Source organism: Aotus nancymaae, unplaced genomic scaffold, assembly GCF_030222135.1.
Source record: "Aotus nancymaae isolate 86718 unplaced genomic scaffold, 86718_ANA_hifiasm-v0.15.2.pri h1tg000020l, whole genome shotgun sequence".
NCBI lineage: Eukaryota > Metazoa > Chordata > Mammalia > Primates > Aotidae > Aotus > Aotus nancymaae.
Genome location: NW_026988432.1, coordinates 23,194,344 through 23,208,319, shown reverse-complemented (window position 1 = coordinate 23,208,319; position 13,976 = coordinate 23,194,344). Strand labels below are relative to the sequence as shown.

General features: G+C 34.3%; 2 protein-coding genes across 4 annotated transcripts in view; one reads left to right on the top strand and one right to left on the bottom strand.

Moving 5' to 3' along the window:
* POLI (DNA polymerase iota) overlaps positions 1-3,805 on the top strand; it is a 44,387-nt gene extending 40,582 nt beyond the window's left edge. The window contains exon 9 of the mRNA XM_021673557.2: positions 2,865-3,805. Within this exon, the coding sequence (XP_021529232.2) occupies positions 2,865-2,950 (86 nt within the window). The 3' untranslated portion in view covers positions 2,951-3,805. The remainder of the gene's footprint in view (positions 1-2,864) is intronic.
* A 3,441-nt stretch (positions 3,806-7,246) lies between these two features.
* Positions 7,247-13,976, bottom strand: part of STARD6 (StAR related lipid transfer domain containing 6) — a 30,602-nt gene continuing 23,872 nt past the window's right edge. For all 3 annotated transcript variants that reach the window (XM_064378963.1, XM_012464256.3, XM_064378964.1), the window contains 2 exons: positions 11,826-11,913; positions 7,247-7,443 (listed from right to left, as the gene is read on the bottom strand). In XM_064378963.1, the coding sequence (XP_064235033.1) occupies positions 7,290-7,443; positions 11,826-11,913 (242 nt within the window). In that variant the 3' untranslated portion in view covers positions 7,247-7,289. The remainder of the gene's footprint in view (positions 7,444-11,825; positions 11,914-13,976) is intronic.

Below are 13,976 nucleotides of genomic sequence, written 5' to 3'. Positions count from 1 at the left end.
TGGTGTTTTCATCCTTTTTGCACTGGTTTCTTACCATCTTAGTGGCTTTATCTATGTCGTCTTTGTAGTTGGTGACTTTCGGATGCGGTCTCTGAGTGGATGTCCTTTTTGTTCATGATGAAGTTATTTCTTTCTGTTTCTTAGTTTTCCTTCTAATAGGCCTCTCTTCTGCAGGACTGCTGGAGGTCCACTCCAGACCCTGCTTGCCTGGGGATCACCCGCAGGGGCTGTATAACAGTAAGGGTTGCTGCTGGTCTCTTCTTCTGTTATCTTTGTCCCAGAAGAGTACTTGCCAGATGTCAGCCTGAGCTCTCCTTTATGAGATGTGTCTTTGGGTATACAGGGGTCAGGGAGCTGCTTGAGGAGACAGTCTTTCCCTTATAGGAGCTCAAGTGCTGTGCTGGGAGCTCTATTGTTCTGTGCAGAGCTGCTGGGCAGGTACTTTTAAGTCTGCTGCAGTGGAACTCATAACTGCCTTTTTTCCCAGGTGCTCTGTCCTAGGAAGGTTGGCTTTATTCTTTAAATCATATAACTTAAAATCCTATTCTAAGATTTAATGTCCAAAAAAGTTAGTAATATAATTATGCATACCACTTGAACCTGAAAGTGTTTTATAATATTGAAGATGTGCAATATAGCATCTACAGGTATAGCCTTGTAGCTGACAGTTTTGATAATTTTTTTCATACTCTAAATGGCAAATTTTAAAATGTTGGCTATTTTTAAAAACAAAGTAATACATATTTTTGGATAAAATTTCTGATTTATCTTTATATCATAGTTTATTCTAAGATAGTAATAATAAGAGTGGGCTTTTGTTTACACAGGCAAGAAAACAAAAAACAAAATGAACAAAAAAAGAGTGGGCTTTAGTTTGACCAAATACTAATTTAAATACTCAGCTATTTGTCCGAAGTGTGCATTTAATTCAATATACTTCTATTTTTACTTATTTTAAAAGTATAAACATGTACCACTGTCATTGGATAATATCTCAAGATATGAAAGATATTTCTGGTGAAGTTCATTTTCATTGATAATAGATATAATTTCATATTTCAAATAATCTTGATAATTTATATTTTTTGCTAGCTTCTTATGAGATCTAACCATATTTTCGTTGTTTACTTTATAATATTGGAAAGATCTCACATTAGTAAAATTTCAGCTATATTCATGTTTGTTTGTATTGTCAGTATTTTTAATCCTTAGTTCTTCACAGAAGTCTTTTAAACCCATTCATAATTTTCTGAGGTTTTTTGTTCATTAAAAGTATATCTGCTTAACTATACCCCTATAAAACCTAATTTGTCAAAATATACTAAAAGCCAACAACCAATTTCAAACCTTCCACACTGTGGAATTCATCCTTATTTCTCAGAGTGTCTTTTAGGCTATATGTGTCTCAGGATCCTCTCACCATATTCTGTATTAGTAAAGCTTAATTGATTTTCTGAAAAAAAATAAATATAAATATTTTATTTCTGCACTCTGGTGGAACTTTTTTTTTTTTTTTTTTTTTTTTTTTACTATAGATACTGGAATAGCTTTCCAGATGCCTTTGCAGCCAGGTGTGAACAGTGTTCCATTTCTGGCTGATGAGATGTAAGCATCATTGTTGGGGTATGGGGGTTTCCAAGAAAGCTATGAAATAGGGATAAACTCAGCTAAACTGTCTTTTACCTTTCTTTTTCTTCCTGCTTAGAACACTGGGACAATGCCACCAGAAAGATAAATGCTATAAGCTAAGTATGGCAGAACTGAGTGCTGTAAAGAGCCTTGGTCCCTAATGGCATTATTAGGCCATCATATCAGATCTCTACTACAGATACTCAGACATCTTATGTGAGATCAATAAACCTCTCAACACTTATGTCCCCTATAAATCATATTTTTGTTGTTTGCAGTGAAATGTTTTCTTAACTGATATAATAATGTTGCACTCCCCTCTATGGAAATCACTTTTCTGATTCATTAATATTGTAATGTGTACAAAATCATGGTAGAGAAGGGACATTGATAAAGGGCATGGGGCATGGGGAGTAAGCACTTAATTTTGTTAAATATAAATATTTTTCTTTTGGTAAGTCCAGTAATGTCCGATATCTGAAAGTATTAGAGGAGTTATATGGTAAGAAGGATAAGATATATAGAAAAATCTAAGTTCAGAATTGTTAAATTATTTTTATATGTCATATTATTTGGATGACAGTATTACCTTTAAACCTTTTTGTTTTATGGAATTGTTATTATCATATATGGTATCTTCTGCAATTCCTAGCTATTAGAAGTAACTGAAGTGACAAAATAACATAATATATAGAGTTGATGACAGGGCAAGAAGAAGGAATGAAAGATACAGTACCTGGTATTATTTCCTTTTAATTTGTTTTCTATTATTATTTACATTTACCTTAAATAGGAGATAAGTTAATTAAATATCCCATTTTCCTATTTGTAAGAGAAAGAAAAAACTTATGTTTGGCTTTCTTATTTCAAGATTTTTATCTTTCTTGAAATATATTTTATTAAAATATGTAATTTCATAATTTGTGATTTTATGAAATTTAGGGGTGGCTAAAAGGCTCACATTCTTCAAAGAGTAAAGTCTAAATTGGAAAACTGTAAAAGTTGCATACTAACTAAATTAGGCATATTCTAAATCATAGTAAAACTATACCTTTAATTATGTCTCCTGAACATTCAGTAGAAAAGGGAAAATAACACTCAGATTCCCAGTAGATTTAGAAAGAGAGTTGGGAACAGAAGACAGTCGGCCTTTAGTTACGCTGCTCTTTTATATTGCAGTGGTTTTCTATGTGCCTTCCAGCTTCTCCCCTACTGTGCCCTTCTTCCTCCCACAGGTCCCCAATCCCCAGATTTCTGTGCATCCTCTCTCATGCACAGAAGGCTGGAAGACAAAATTGTGAAGCTAAAGGGTGATTATTAAAGGAGTCTGAAATGAGTGCCATGAAAAGACCTAATTATTCTTCATGAGAATAGTATTTCTGTATGTTCTTACACTTGAATTTTGACATTATTTTTCTATGAAGCATTAGAGTTGTTCAAGCCACAATTCCAAAAAGGTGTGTACAGTTTTCAGATTTGATACATATTTATGAATAAAAATATGCTTTGTCCTGGGGCTAAATATTAGTATTTTCTTAACAATCACTGCAATCCATAGAGTGAGATTAGAAAATATTTACTAAAGAAATTGTTTGTAAAGTGTAATGTCAAACAAATATTAATAATGTAAACCCATCAACCACATATTGGTAAATAATGAGTGATATGGTAGATAATTAAATAAAAAAACAAATGCTTTCGATTATGAGATAGTTTTTCATGACATTCTTTTCTGGTTTGGATAGGTTTTTCTATTAAAAAAATTATTTTGAGATAATTGTAGATTTGCAAACAGTTTTGAAAAATAATACAGAGTGATGCCATATTTCCTTTATCCAGTTTCTCCTCATCATATCTTGCATGCCTACAGTTCTGTATCGCAACTAGGAAAATGACATTGATACTATCCACTGCCTTTATGTAGATACCACCAGTTTTACATGCACTCATTTATGCATGTGTGTTAATTCTGTGCAGTTTTATTGCATGTATAGATTCATGTGACCACACCACAGTCAACACACAGAACAGGTTTATCACAAAGATCCCTCCTGTTACCCTTTCAAAGTGACAGCCACTTTCTTTCTTCTCCTTCCCCTACCTCCTTAACCCTAGAAACCAATAATTCTGTTCATCTCTATCATTTTGTCATTTCAAAATGTTAAATAAATGGAAGAATGCACTATTTAACCTTATGAGATTGGCTTTTTCATTATTATTCTTGTGAGACAATTCCAGTTGTTGTGTGCATCAATAGTTTGTTCCTTTTTATTATTTAGTAGTATTCTGTTTATGGATTACCACAGTTTATTCACTCATGTGGGTTGTTTCATTTTTAGCTATTTGGAATAAAGCTACTATCAACATTTGTGTACATATTTTTGTGTGAATGCTTTCACTTCCATGGAATGAAGAGTACAGTTGCTGGGTTGTACAGTAAGATTGTTTGATTTTCAAGACACTGCCACACTTTTCCAGAGAGGAATTACTGTTTCACATTTCTGGGTCCAATGTATGAGTGATCCAGTTTCTCCAAATCCTTGCCAACACTTGATGTTGTCACTATTTACGAAAACAAAATTTAGCGATTCTGGTAAGCAAGTACTGATATGTGCCTTTACCTAATGGCCAATGATGTGAACATCTTTTGATATATGGGTATCTTAGCCAGTGAAATGTCCATGTCTTTGTTCCTAATTAGATTGTTTCTTATACAGTTGAGTTTTGAAAGCTCTTTATATATTTTAGGTACAAGTACTTTGTCGGAAATGTCTTGCAAATATTTTTTTCCAGTCTATCACTTCTCTTTCCATCCTCTTCACAGGTCTTTCACATAGCATATATTTTTTAACTTTGATAAAGATCAATTTATCATTTTTTATTTTAAGAATCATGCTTTTGGTGTCAAGTATAATACTTCTGCCTAGTTGTAGGTTCTGAAAATTTTATCCTGTGTTTTTCTTCTAAGTATTTTATAGTTTTATATTTTGCATGTAACTACATGTTCCATTTTAAGTAACTTTTTGTACTTGGTGTAAAGTTAGATCAAGACCTGTGAATGTCCAGCTGCTCCAATACCATTTGCTGAAAGGCTATTCCACTGAATTGTTTTTGAACCTCTGTCAACCATCAAATATGATTTAATATACTCAAGAGAACAGCTTATTTTTACCCATTACAATGTTCTTTCCTTTCTGAAGACCCCTGGATCCTATTAATCTTCATTTTTAGCAGGCAGTCCTGCTGTTCAGGTGTAGTATGAGGGTTGGGTGGATGTGTTGGTTCAGCCTTCCATTGGGCTCTGCTGTCACCACTCTGGCAAAAGTAGAGCACAGACTGCCTCTCATTGTAGATGGGTGAGGTGGCAGTTCAGCTCCCCTTCTGGCCTTGTTGACATCCTCCTGGCAAAGGTGGGGCACTGATTTGCACATCCTTGTTGCTTCCCAGTGGGACTGGAAGCTCATCTCCCCAGTGGAACCTGATGACACAGGGGAGGTGAGAGGCAGGTGGAGTGCTGCCTGGGCCCATGTCCTACATCTTTGTTCCACCTTGTTGATACTCAGGTAGGAATGGGGAGGCTCAGATCCCTGCTGAACCCTGCCAATACTAGAGAGGTATGTTAGTTTCCTATGGCTACTATAACAAATTTTCACAAATTTAGTGGCTTAAAAAAACAATTTTTTTCTCTCATAGCTCTGGAGGCCAGAAGTCTGACAGCAGGGCCACACTCCCTCTGAAAGCTCTAGGGGAGAATCCTTTTTCACTTTTTCCAGCTTCTGGTGGTTCCAAGTGTTCCTGGACTATAGTTGTAAAACTCCAGTCTCTACCTCTGTCTTCACGTGGACTTCTCCTCTTCTCCATGCCTCTATCCTCTCTTTATCTCTTGTAAGGACATTTGTTTTTGGATTTAGGGTCCACTGGGATAATCCACGATAATCTCATCTTGAGGTCTTTAATTATCTTTGCAAAGACTCTTTTTCCAAATAAGGTCACTTCTCAAGTTCCAGGGATGTGACATGGACTTTTTTTTTTTTTTTTTGGTGGGTTACTGTTCCCAATACAGAAGGGAAACCACTAATGCAGGGTGGGGATGGAAGCTCAGCATCCTGCTGGGCCTTGGTGACTCCAGGGGTGGGAGTAGGGCTGGAGAGGGTTTTGAAGCTCCCTGATCACTAGCCTTTCTTTGCACTACCAAGTTGCTATGGGTTGAATGTCCCTCTGCTTTTTTGAATGGAATAATGTTACTATCACAGGAGTAGCTTTGTTATAAAGTGGGCTCTCTCTCGCTCTTGCTCTCATGTCATGTTATGCCCTCCACCACGTTATGATGTAGCAAGAAGGCCCTCACCAGATGTTGGTACTATGCTGTTGGACTTCTCAGTCTCCAGAATTGTGAGCTAAATAAACTTCTTTTCTTTAGAAATTATCCAACCTGTGATATTCTGTTATAACCACAGAAAATGGACTAAGACACTGGTTAAGTTTTGTTGCTGCCAGCTGGGGGTAGAAGCTGTCTTTGTCACTGGACTCCACTCATATTACCTGTACTACCGTCTGCTCCTGCTGAGTGGAAGATAGAAAATTAGCTCCCTGCTTGGTCAGTCTACATCACCAGAAAAGGCCATCAGTGCTATGTGCATCTGCCAGGTAGAAGGTGGAAGATTAGCTCGCTGCTCAGCTTTGCAGACACCATAGGATAGGGGTGTGTCAGGGTACCACCATCTGCTTCTGTGGGATGGGGGTGGGGTAGGATGGAAAAGTGTCTTCTTGCTCTGCCCCACTGAAATCATGGGGGTGGAATGGGAGTGGTTTGTAGGTTGATGTTTGGCTGGTGTAGGGTGGGCATTATAAAAAAGTGTTTTTGTTCTGTTAAGCGCCTGGTTGTATGACTAGGAGGAGCAGGCTTTTTCATGCATGCAGTTTTTTTTTTTTTTTTTTTTTTGTGTGTGTGTGTGTGTGTGTGTGTGTGTGTGTGTTTCCTTCCCATATGGGATATGTGGGAGGCAATAAGGAAACCCAGAGAACTCACCCAATGTCATTCCTTAAGCCCCAAGGTCCCTAGATAGTTTGCTGCATTCTTTCCACCTATGCTTGAGTTTTCCTATGCTTGTTTGTTGTGTTATGTGCAGGGTCTTTAAGTTTTAAGAGTAAAGACTTGAAAGGAATGGGCTATTGCATCTCAGCTACACCAGAAATTGCTTGTGACTCATTCCATTTAAAATTCTAAATGTCATTGGTCATACATTTTAGTGGAATTCTTTTCCATTTTTATGTTCATGTTTCCTACAATTCTCAATTTAAGCAGTAAGTGAAGGAAAAACAATGTAAAATGTATTTAACCTTTAATTAATGCTGATCTCTGACTGTATCGGTAAAAGCAAAAGATAAAAATGTACTAAATGACACTTGTTATTTAACATCATTCTTATGTGAGATTAAAAACTATATTTAATGCCATTTTCTTGTACAACAGTGAGTTCTTATTTTCATGAACAATCTTCAGCAATGTGTACAAGAATACTGTCTAGAATAGTTTAACAGTATTATTTATGTGTGTTGACCTAGAAGTAAACTGCAATAACTACTACACATGATTTTATAGCAGAATGGCCTCATTTCTTCTTTTGGTATCAGGAATGACTATTATGATGAAATCCACGTCATGATGGAGTTTTGTGTGCCTTTATTCCATCTTTTGCATTGAGGATGACGTTAACTAAGTTGGAAGGCATAGTTTTTTCAATTATTGAGGGGGACAATTTTCCTCTCATTTCTGTCTGGACAAACATCACTATTTTGGAATATGCTGGATTTCTGTAAGCAAAGGGAGAGTTAAGAAAAGAAAAGGAAATTTTAGATTTACCTACTGAATTTAAAGGTTTTTGGAGAGCAGGATTCTTGTCTTATTCACCATTGACATACTTATAAAAATTTTACTTGAAAATATCAAGTGGCTAGAATATTTCTTAAAATCTTCAGTTTTAGGCACCTTTTCCTTTTTGTCATTTTATTGACTTTTAAAAATTCTAAAAGAAATGTATGCTTATTATGAAAATTTAAACAATATAAATTTTTTGTAATTAAAGAAAATTATCCCTCCCTTACTCCCCTTATCCTGTTTCCCAGAGATAATCACTGTTTATAGTTTTAATTGTTATCTTTTCAGGTGACTGTCTATATATTTACACAAAGACAGCATACATATGTACATAAGTGAATATGTACCTCACATATATAAATATAGTTTTAATTTTTTAGTGGAGATATATTTCTGCAAGTAGTTTTATTTTCATCTTAATAGGATACCATGAACTTCCTTCTGTGTCTATACATACAGATCTACTTAACTATTTTTCATGGCTATGGACAGTATTTCATATTCTATTTAATAGTCCTTTGATTGACTATCATTTAGGTTGTTTCTCACTTTTGGCTACTGTAAGTAAAGCTGCAATAAAATGTTTTTGTAATGTATCCACTTACACTTTTTTTTTTTTGAGACAGAGTCTTACTCTGTTGCCCAGGCTGGAGTGCAGTGACATGATTATAGTTCACTGCAGCCTCAAATTCCTAAGCTTAAGCGATTCTCCAGCCTCAGCCTTCCGAGTGGCTGGGACTACAGGCTCTTTAAAATTTTTTTAAAGAGACAAAGTCTCATTATGTTGCCAAGGCTAGTCTCAAGCTCCTGGCCTCAAACGATCCTCCCACTTCGGCCTCCCAAAGTGCTGGGATTACAGGTGTGACCCACCTCACCTGGCCCCATTTATACTTTTATAAATACTTAGAATTTCTAGGTCAAAGGTTTGTGCGTTTGGCTTTTTGACATGTTAATTCCAAACTGCACTCTAAGTGGTATTTTATATTCTAACCCAGTGATCTTCACACTGGGATAGGAAAGGATGAACACTTTCAAGAGAATAAATTTTAAAATATCTAACTTCTATGTGCATTTTTTCCTTAATCTGATCTGTAAATACATTTTTTTCTCAATCTGATCTGTAAATTGTTTATAACCATGCCTCCATCTCTGATGGAGATGTGGGCTTTTTCTTTCCTATCAGCCTGTTCAGAATCGCCCTTCTCTTGTTTTATACAACACAGGCACACCTGTTATCCACACGAAATAGTACTATGGTACTTTACTTTGGTATATAAAAATCTTTGAGATGCTAAAAGGAAAATTTGATGAGAAGTGAGTTGAGAAAAAATTCTTTCTCAAGTCATGTCAATTTTTTTTTCAGTATAACTTAAGGATCTAATTGAGTTGTCAGCTGACGGATCTTTTTTTTTTTTTTTTCCTTTTGAGATGGACTCTGTCTCTGTCACCCAGGTTGGAGTGCAGTAGCGCGATCTGGGCTCACTGCAACCTCTGCCTCTTGGGTTCAAGTGATTCTCCTGCTTCAGCCTCCCAAGCAACTGGGACTACAGGCATGTTGGCCAGGCTGGTCTCGAATTCTTGACCTCAGGTGATCCACCCGCCTCAGCCTCCCAAAGTGCTGGGATTGCAGGCGTGAGCCACCGTGCCTGGATAGTTTTTTTTTGATGATAGATCACTACATAATTTATGGTATATAATTCAGAAAGATTTCAAGGCATTGAATGACAGTGCTGGCATTATATTCTCACCATTTTAACATATTTACGTTAATATATTTTCTTCAGCTTTCTTAAAATGAAAGCAGTAGTAGACTTGATATTGAATGCTGTCTTATTTTATCAGTAATATACACCCACAGTTAAATGAAATGAGTGTAATGGTTAAAAGCATGGAGTCAGGAACTAGCTTGCCTTGGTTTGAAACTGAGCTTTCCTATTACCTATATGTAACCTTCAGATAGTTAATCACTCTGGGCTTCCACTTTCTTTCCTGCCGATTGGGCATCGTCCTACTACCTACTTTATGGGATTACTTTGAAGATCAAATGAGTCAATATATGCAAATTGTTTATAACAGTGCCTAGCACTAGTAAGTGCTATTTCAGTTTTGCTAATAATAAAATACATGTTTCTAATGACAGTTTGCATTATGTTTAATAATTATGTAACAAAATTTGTATTTAAATTTGTAATTAAATATTTTTAATTGTGATCAATATGTTATGATAACAACTTAATCCAGAAGGCATATATGTATTTTTAATTGTTAGATAGTATGGTTATAGGAAATGAAACAAATTTTAAAACTTTAAACACATGTCATTTTTATGGAGAATTAGGATGACTATGAAAGAATTCAAAGCATAAAATAGATTCTATTAGAATAAAATTATATGAAGGGGAAAAATAAAAATGTGAGTTCAAGGAGGAATGGAATGATGTAAATGTTCTGACTGTTAAAGGTTGTATATATTTTGAAATGGATAATTTAATGGTAGGTTTCAAGTTATGGTATTTATAACATACTGTATATGTTTATAAGGATGATATAAACATTTTTTAAAATGTCAATATTTCACACATGCTGGGAATTGTACTTTTCATCAATGTAATTTACTTTTCATCAATGTAATCCTATGAAAAATTTTAATATCAACTTAAAAATGTGCAAGGGGGAATATAGTTTTATAACTTTTTTTTTAATTGCATTTTAGGTTTTGGGGTACATGTGAAGAACATGCAAGTTTTATAACATTTTTAAGGAAGACTACCATTCCAACAAATAATGTGATCGTCCATTTTCTTATATTTTTCTCTATGCAGGGTTTAGACTATTTTTACAGTGCCATAAATTGCTAGATTGAGAACATAGTAGTTTCCTCTCATCCTTTGTTTCACTTTCTGCAATTTCATTTACCCAAGTCAACCCGTTCCAGATATAAGAAAAATTCATAAGCTTTAAATTGCATATTATGGATACTGTGATGAAATCTTACACTGTCCTGCTCTGTCCCACATAGGATGTGAAATCATCCCTTTACCAGCATATTCAGTCTGTATAGGCCACCCACCCATAGTCCTCTTGATTATGAGATCAAAAACATGGTGTATACATAGAGTTTGGTACTCTCCATGGGTTTAGGCATTTACTTGGAGTCATGGAACATATCTCCATGGATAAAGGAGGACTACTGTCCTTTCTAGTAGTTTGTATGGTCTTAAATCTTTATTTGTGTTTATGATGGCTTTATACACATAAGAAAGCCTTTCCAACATTTACTGGAGTGCACTTTTACATTGAAAAGGTGCAAGAAGGGGACTTGGCTTGTGAAGCACACTTTTAAGGTGTGTAATTTTCCAGCTATAGTCCATGCCAGCAGTTGATTTACCTTGCTGAATTGGAGTAATTATCCTTCATTTGTTTTGGCAATAAAGTCTTGGCCATAGATTCAAAATTGACAAATGGGTAGAAAGACCACACATTGTTATTATTATCTGTATCAACAAATCCTATACAATAATGTGAATAATTATGAGGTTTTTTAGTTTTCTGTTTTAGTAGAGGAAATGTGAAGGAATACAGATCCAAAATTTAATTTCATTTGGGCTTCCTTCACATGCATTTTTTTTCCTTGTATTGAGACATTTTTATCTGACCAATATATCTGTTTTCATGGTCCAATATCTTTTACTTAACAAAAAATCATTTAGCAAACATGAAAACTTAAGGAACTTGTGAAATGATATACATTGAAATAGAGTTTATGCCTTTACAAAATATGTGTTATATGCTGCCATTTTATCCGGAGGCCACCTTTAGGTAGTGACTCATCTCTGATTTCTTCAGCTTTTCCTTTTATCTGAATATAACTACTGGATCTCATTTTGCAGGTATCTGCTCTTAGTAAGTAGTCCATTGGGAAGATTTCATTCAAAGTAAAGCATTCATTACTAATGTAAGCATGTTATAATTCTAGGAGTATTTATTTTTTAATTCACAAAAATTCCTTAATAATTTACAGAAATGACTCTAATGGAGAAATAGAAAACATCAAGGAAGCTTAACTGCTGGGAAATGCTTGTGTGTGTTTGACTATTCTCAGAAACTCAGATCATACTTTATAGGGAAGTATCCATTCTGATTGTACTTAAAATGAAAAGGATTATAAGAAGTTATTTTAAAAATCATATTTAGCCGCAGGTTTTTTTCCCCAGCAGAATATGCTGGTACATATTTCTACTGATGAACAGGAATCTTGAACTAAATCACAAGTTGAACCAAAAAGCTGTTAAAATAAATAAGTGCAAATAATACTTACTCTTTCATTGGTGAACATACACAAGGGTGGTTATAACCATGGATATAATTTGAAGATGGATGATATTCTGGAAAATCCACACTTTTAGCTAAGAGATAAAAAAAATTGAAATGAAACCTATTTCCCAAAGATGAAAAACTATTTCCAGTAGCATATTTTGAAAACTAGATAATATAGCATTTAAGTTAGTTATCAGCATTAACATTACTTTTATACATGTGAATGTGTATTTGCACATATGAAGATGCACACAAGCCAAAATTGAGAAAATACCAGTATGAGCACTGTTGTCCTTTTAAACTTTTTCCTGCTAGTATTTCTAAAGATGCTGTCAACTTCTGTATACGATAAAAATGGTTAAAAGTATCATTTAACTATTTTCTGAGATTTGAAGGAAAAGATAGCTCAAATCTCAGAAAATAGTTATTGCTGATAACTAACTTAAAATCTCACTGGGTTTGAGTGAAAATTGAAAACTAGCTTTGTGTGAAATTATTCTCCTAGAGTCATGGGTTCATAGATTTTTGTGTTAATCATGGTTTTTTTTTTAAATAAAATATTTGAAGTGGTTAGATGGTCTGTTAATAAAGATAGTTTAAAACACTCCCTCTGCAATTCCCTGTACTAAACTTCAAATCATAACTAAAAATCAGAAGAGTTCATTTTAGAATTATGCAACCTAGTACCTGTATTGTAAATGAATGCAGAGGGGGGTCATTTATGATTTAATTTCTGATAATACATATACTGTTTCTAAAATATTTCTTAAAATATATGTTTATTCTGTGCAACTGAATCCTGCTCTTGTCAGAGAAGATGGATTTCCTGATATGATTTTACATAAGGAAATCAATACAATGTGAAACACTAACTTAGGAGACTAGAGTAGTTGAATGAAGTTTCCATTTTTATGATTTATTCATTATCTTAACAGACCCTATAATAGTACTGCCAGAAGTGATGTTATTATAAAAGATTTTTTCTCTGTTTGAAATATGGAAATTATACTTGTTTTCTTTAAAAAAATCTTTTGTAGTCTACAAGCAGGTATGGGTCTTTTATGAAGCATATGGTGTGGTAGTTAGCACTTATTTTGGAAAATCAGAAAGACCTGAGTTTTAATTCTGGTTTAGCTGCTTATTAGCTATGTAACTTAATTTCTTAACTGCTTAATTAATTTCCATGAACTTCAGTTTCCTCACTAGTGAGATAATGCAAGCAAAATATTTAGCTTAAAGCAACGTGTAGAGTAGAATTAAAAGAAAAAAGAAAGAAACCTTAAGAAAACCATGAGTATTGATCAAAAATTCATTCAATGGAAACTTCTTAAAGCAAATTCAGTAGTGATTTGTGCACCACGTGATTGATTACCTCTGAATGTTGATTTTAACCTCTACTTCTTTTTTAGCTTCCCTCTGATCACTAATAATTATATAGAAATGATCTGCTTTCAAAATGTGGAAAATAACAGATCTATGATCTGTTCAGACAGACTATTTTATGTTGCAGGCAGTGAATACATTATATGTACCCTCATTTCAAAAACAAGACAATTAGACATATATGAACATTATGAACATCAGCCCTTAGTGGTATGCTGCAGAAAGAGCTAACTGGGTTTGAATGAGTGCTGCCACTCAATCTGGACTCTGAAACTTAAGAGTATGAAAGACATCTCAGAGGAAGTGAAATCTTGTTGAGAAATAATAATTAATAAAACTTAATTGTCCCTGTTCCCAAGTACTTTACAATAGGGGAAACTATTCAGATAGGAATGGTGAAATTAATTCAAATCGTAGAGAAAATAGGGCTCTATGCCACTGTGCTACCAAAGTTCCTTCACCATGAGTTATCTTAAATTATCTGAGTCTGTAGACCATTATGGTATGAAATGGTATGTTTGATCAAATAATGCAAGTTAGAAAATGATTACATATTTGCATTTTACAGAGTGACACATCTGGGAATGGGAATAGGGATATATCAAAACCTGCAGTTTCTAAAAAAAATATAAGCACATTTATATGAAGAGCCATCTAGTGGAAATTTCTTTAACAGTTTTATCAGTTACTGGATATGCCCGATCTAAGCAATTCAAATATAAAATTATATCTAACAGTTAATTGTGTTACTTAGGATTTAAAAAATGTA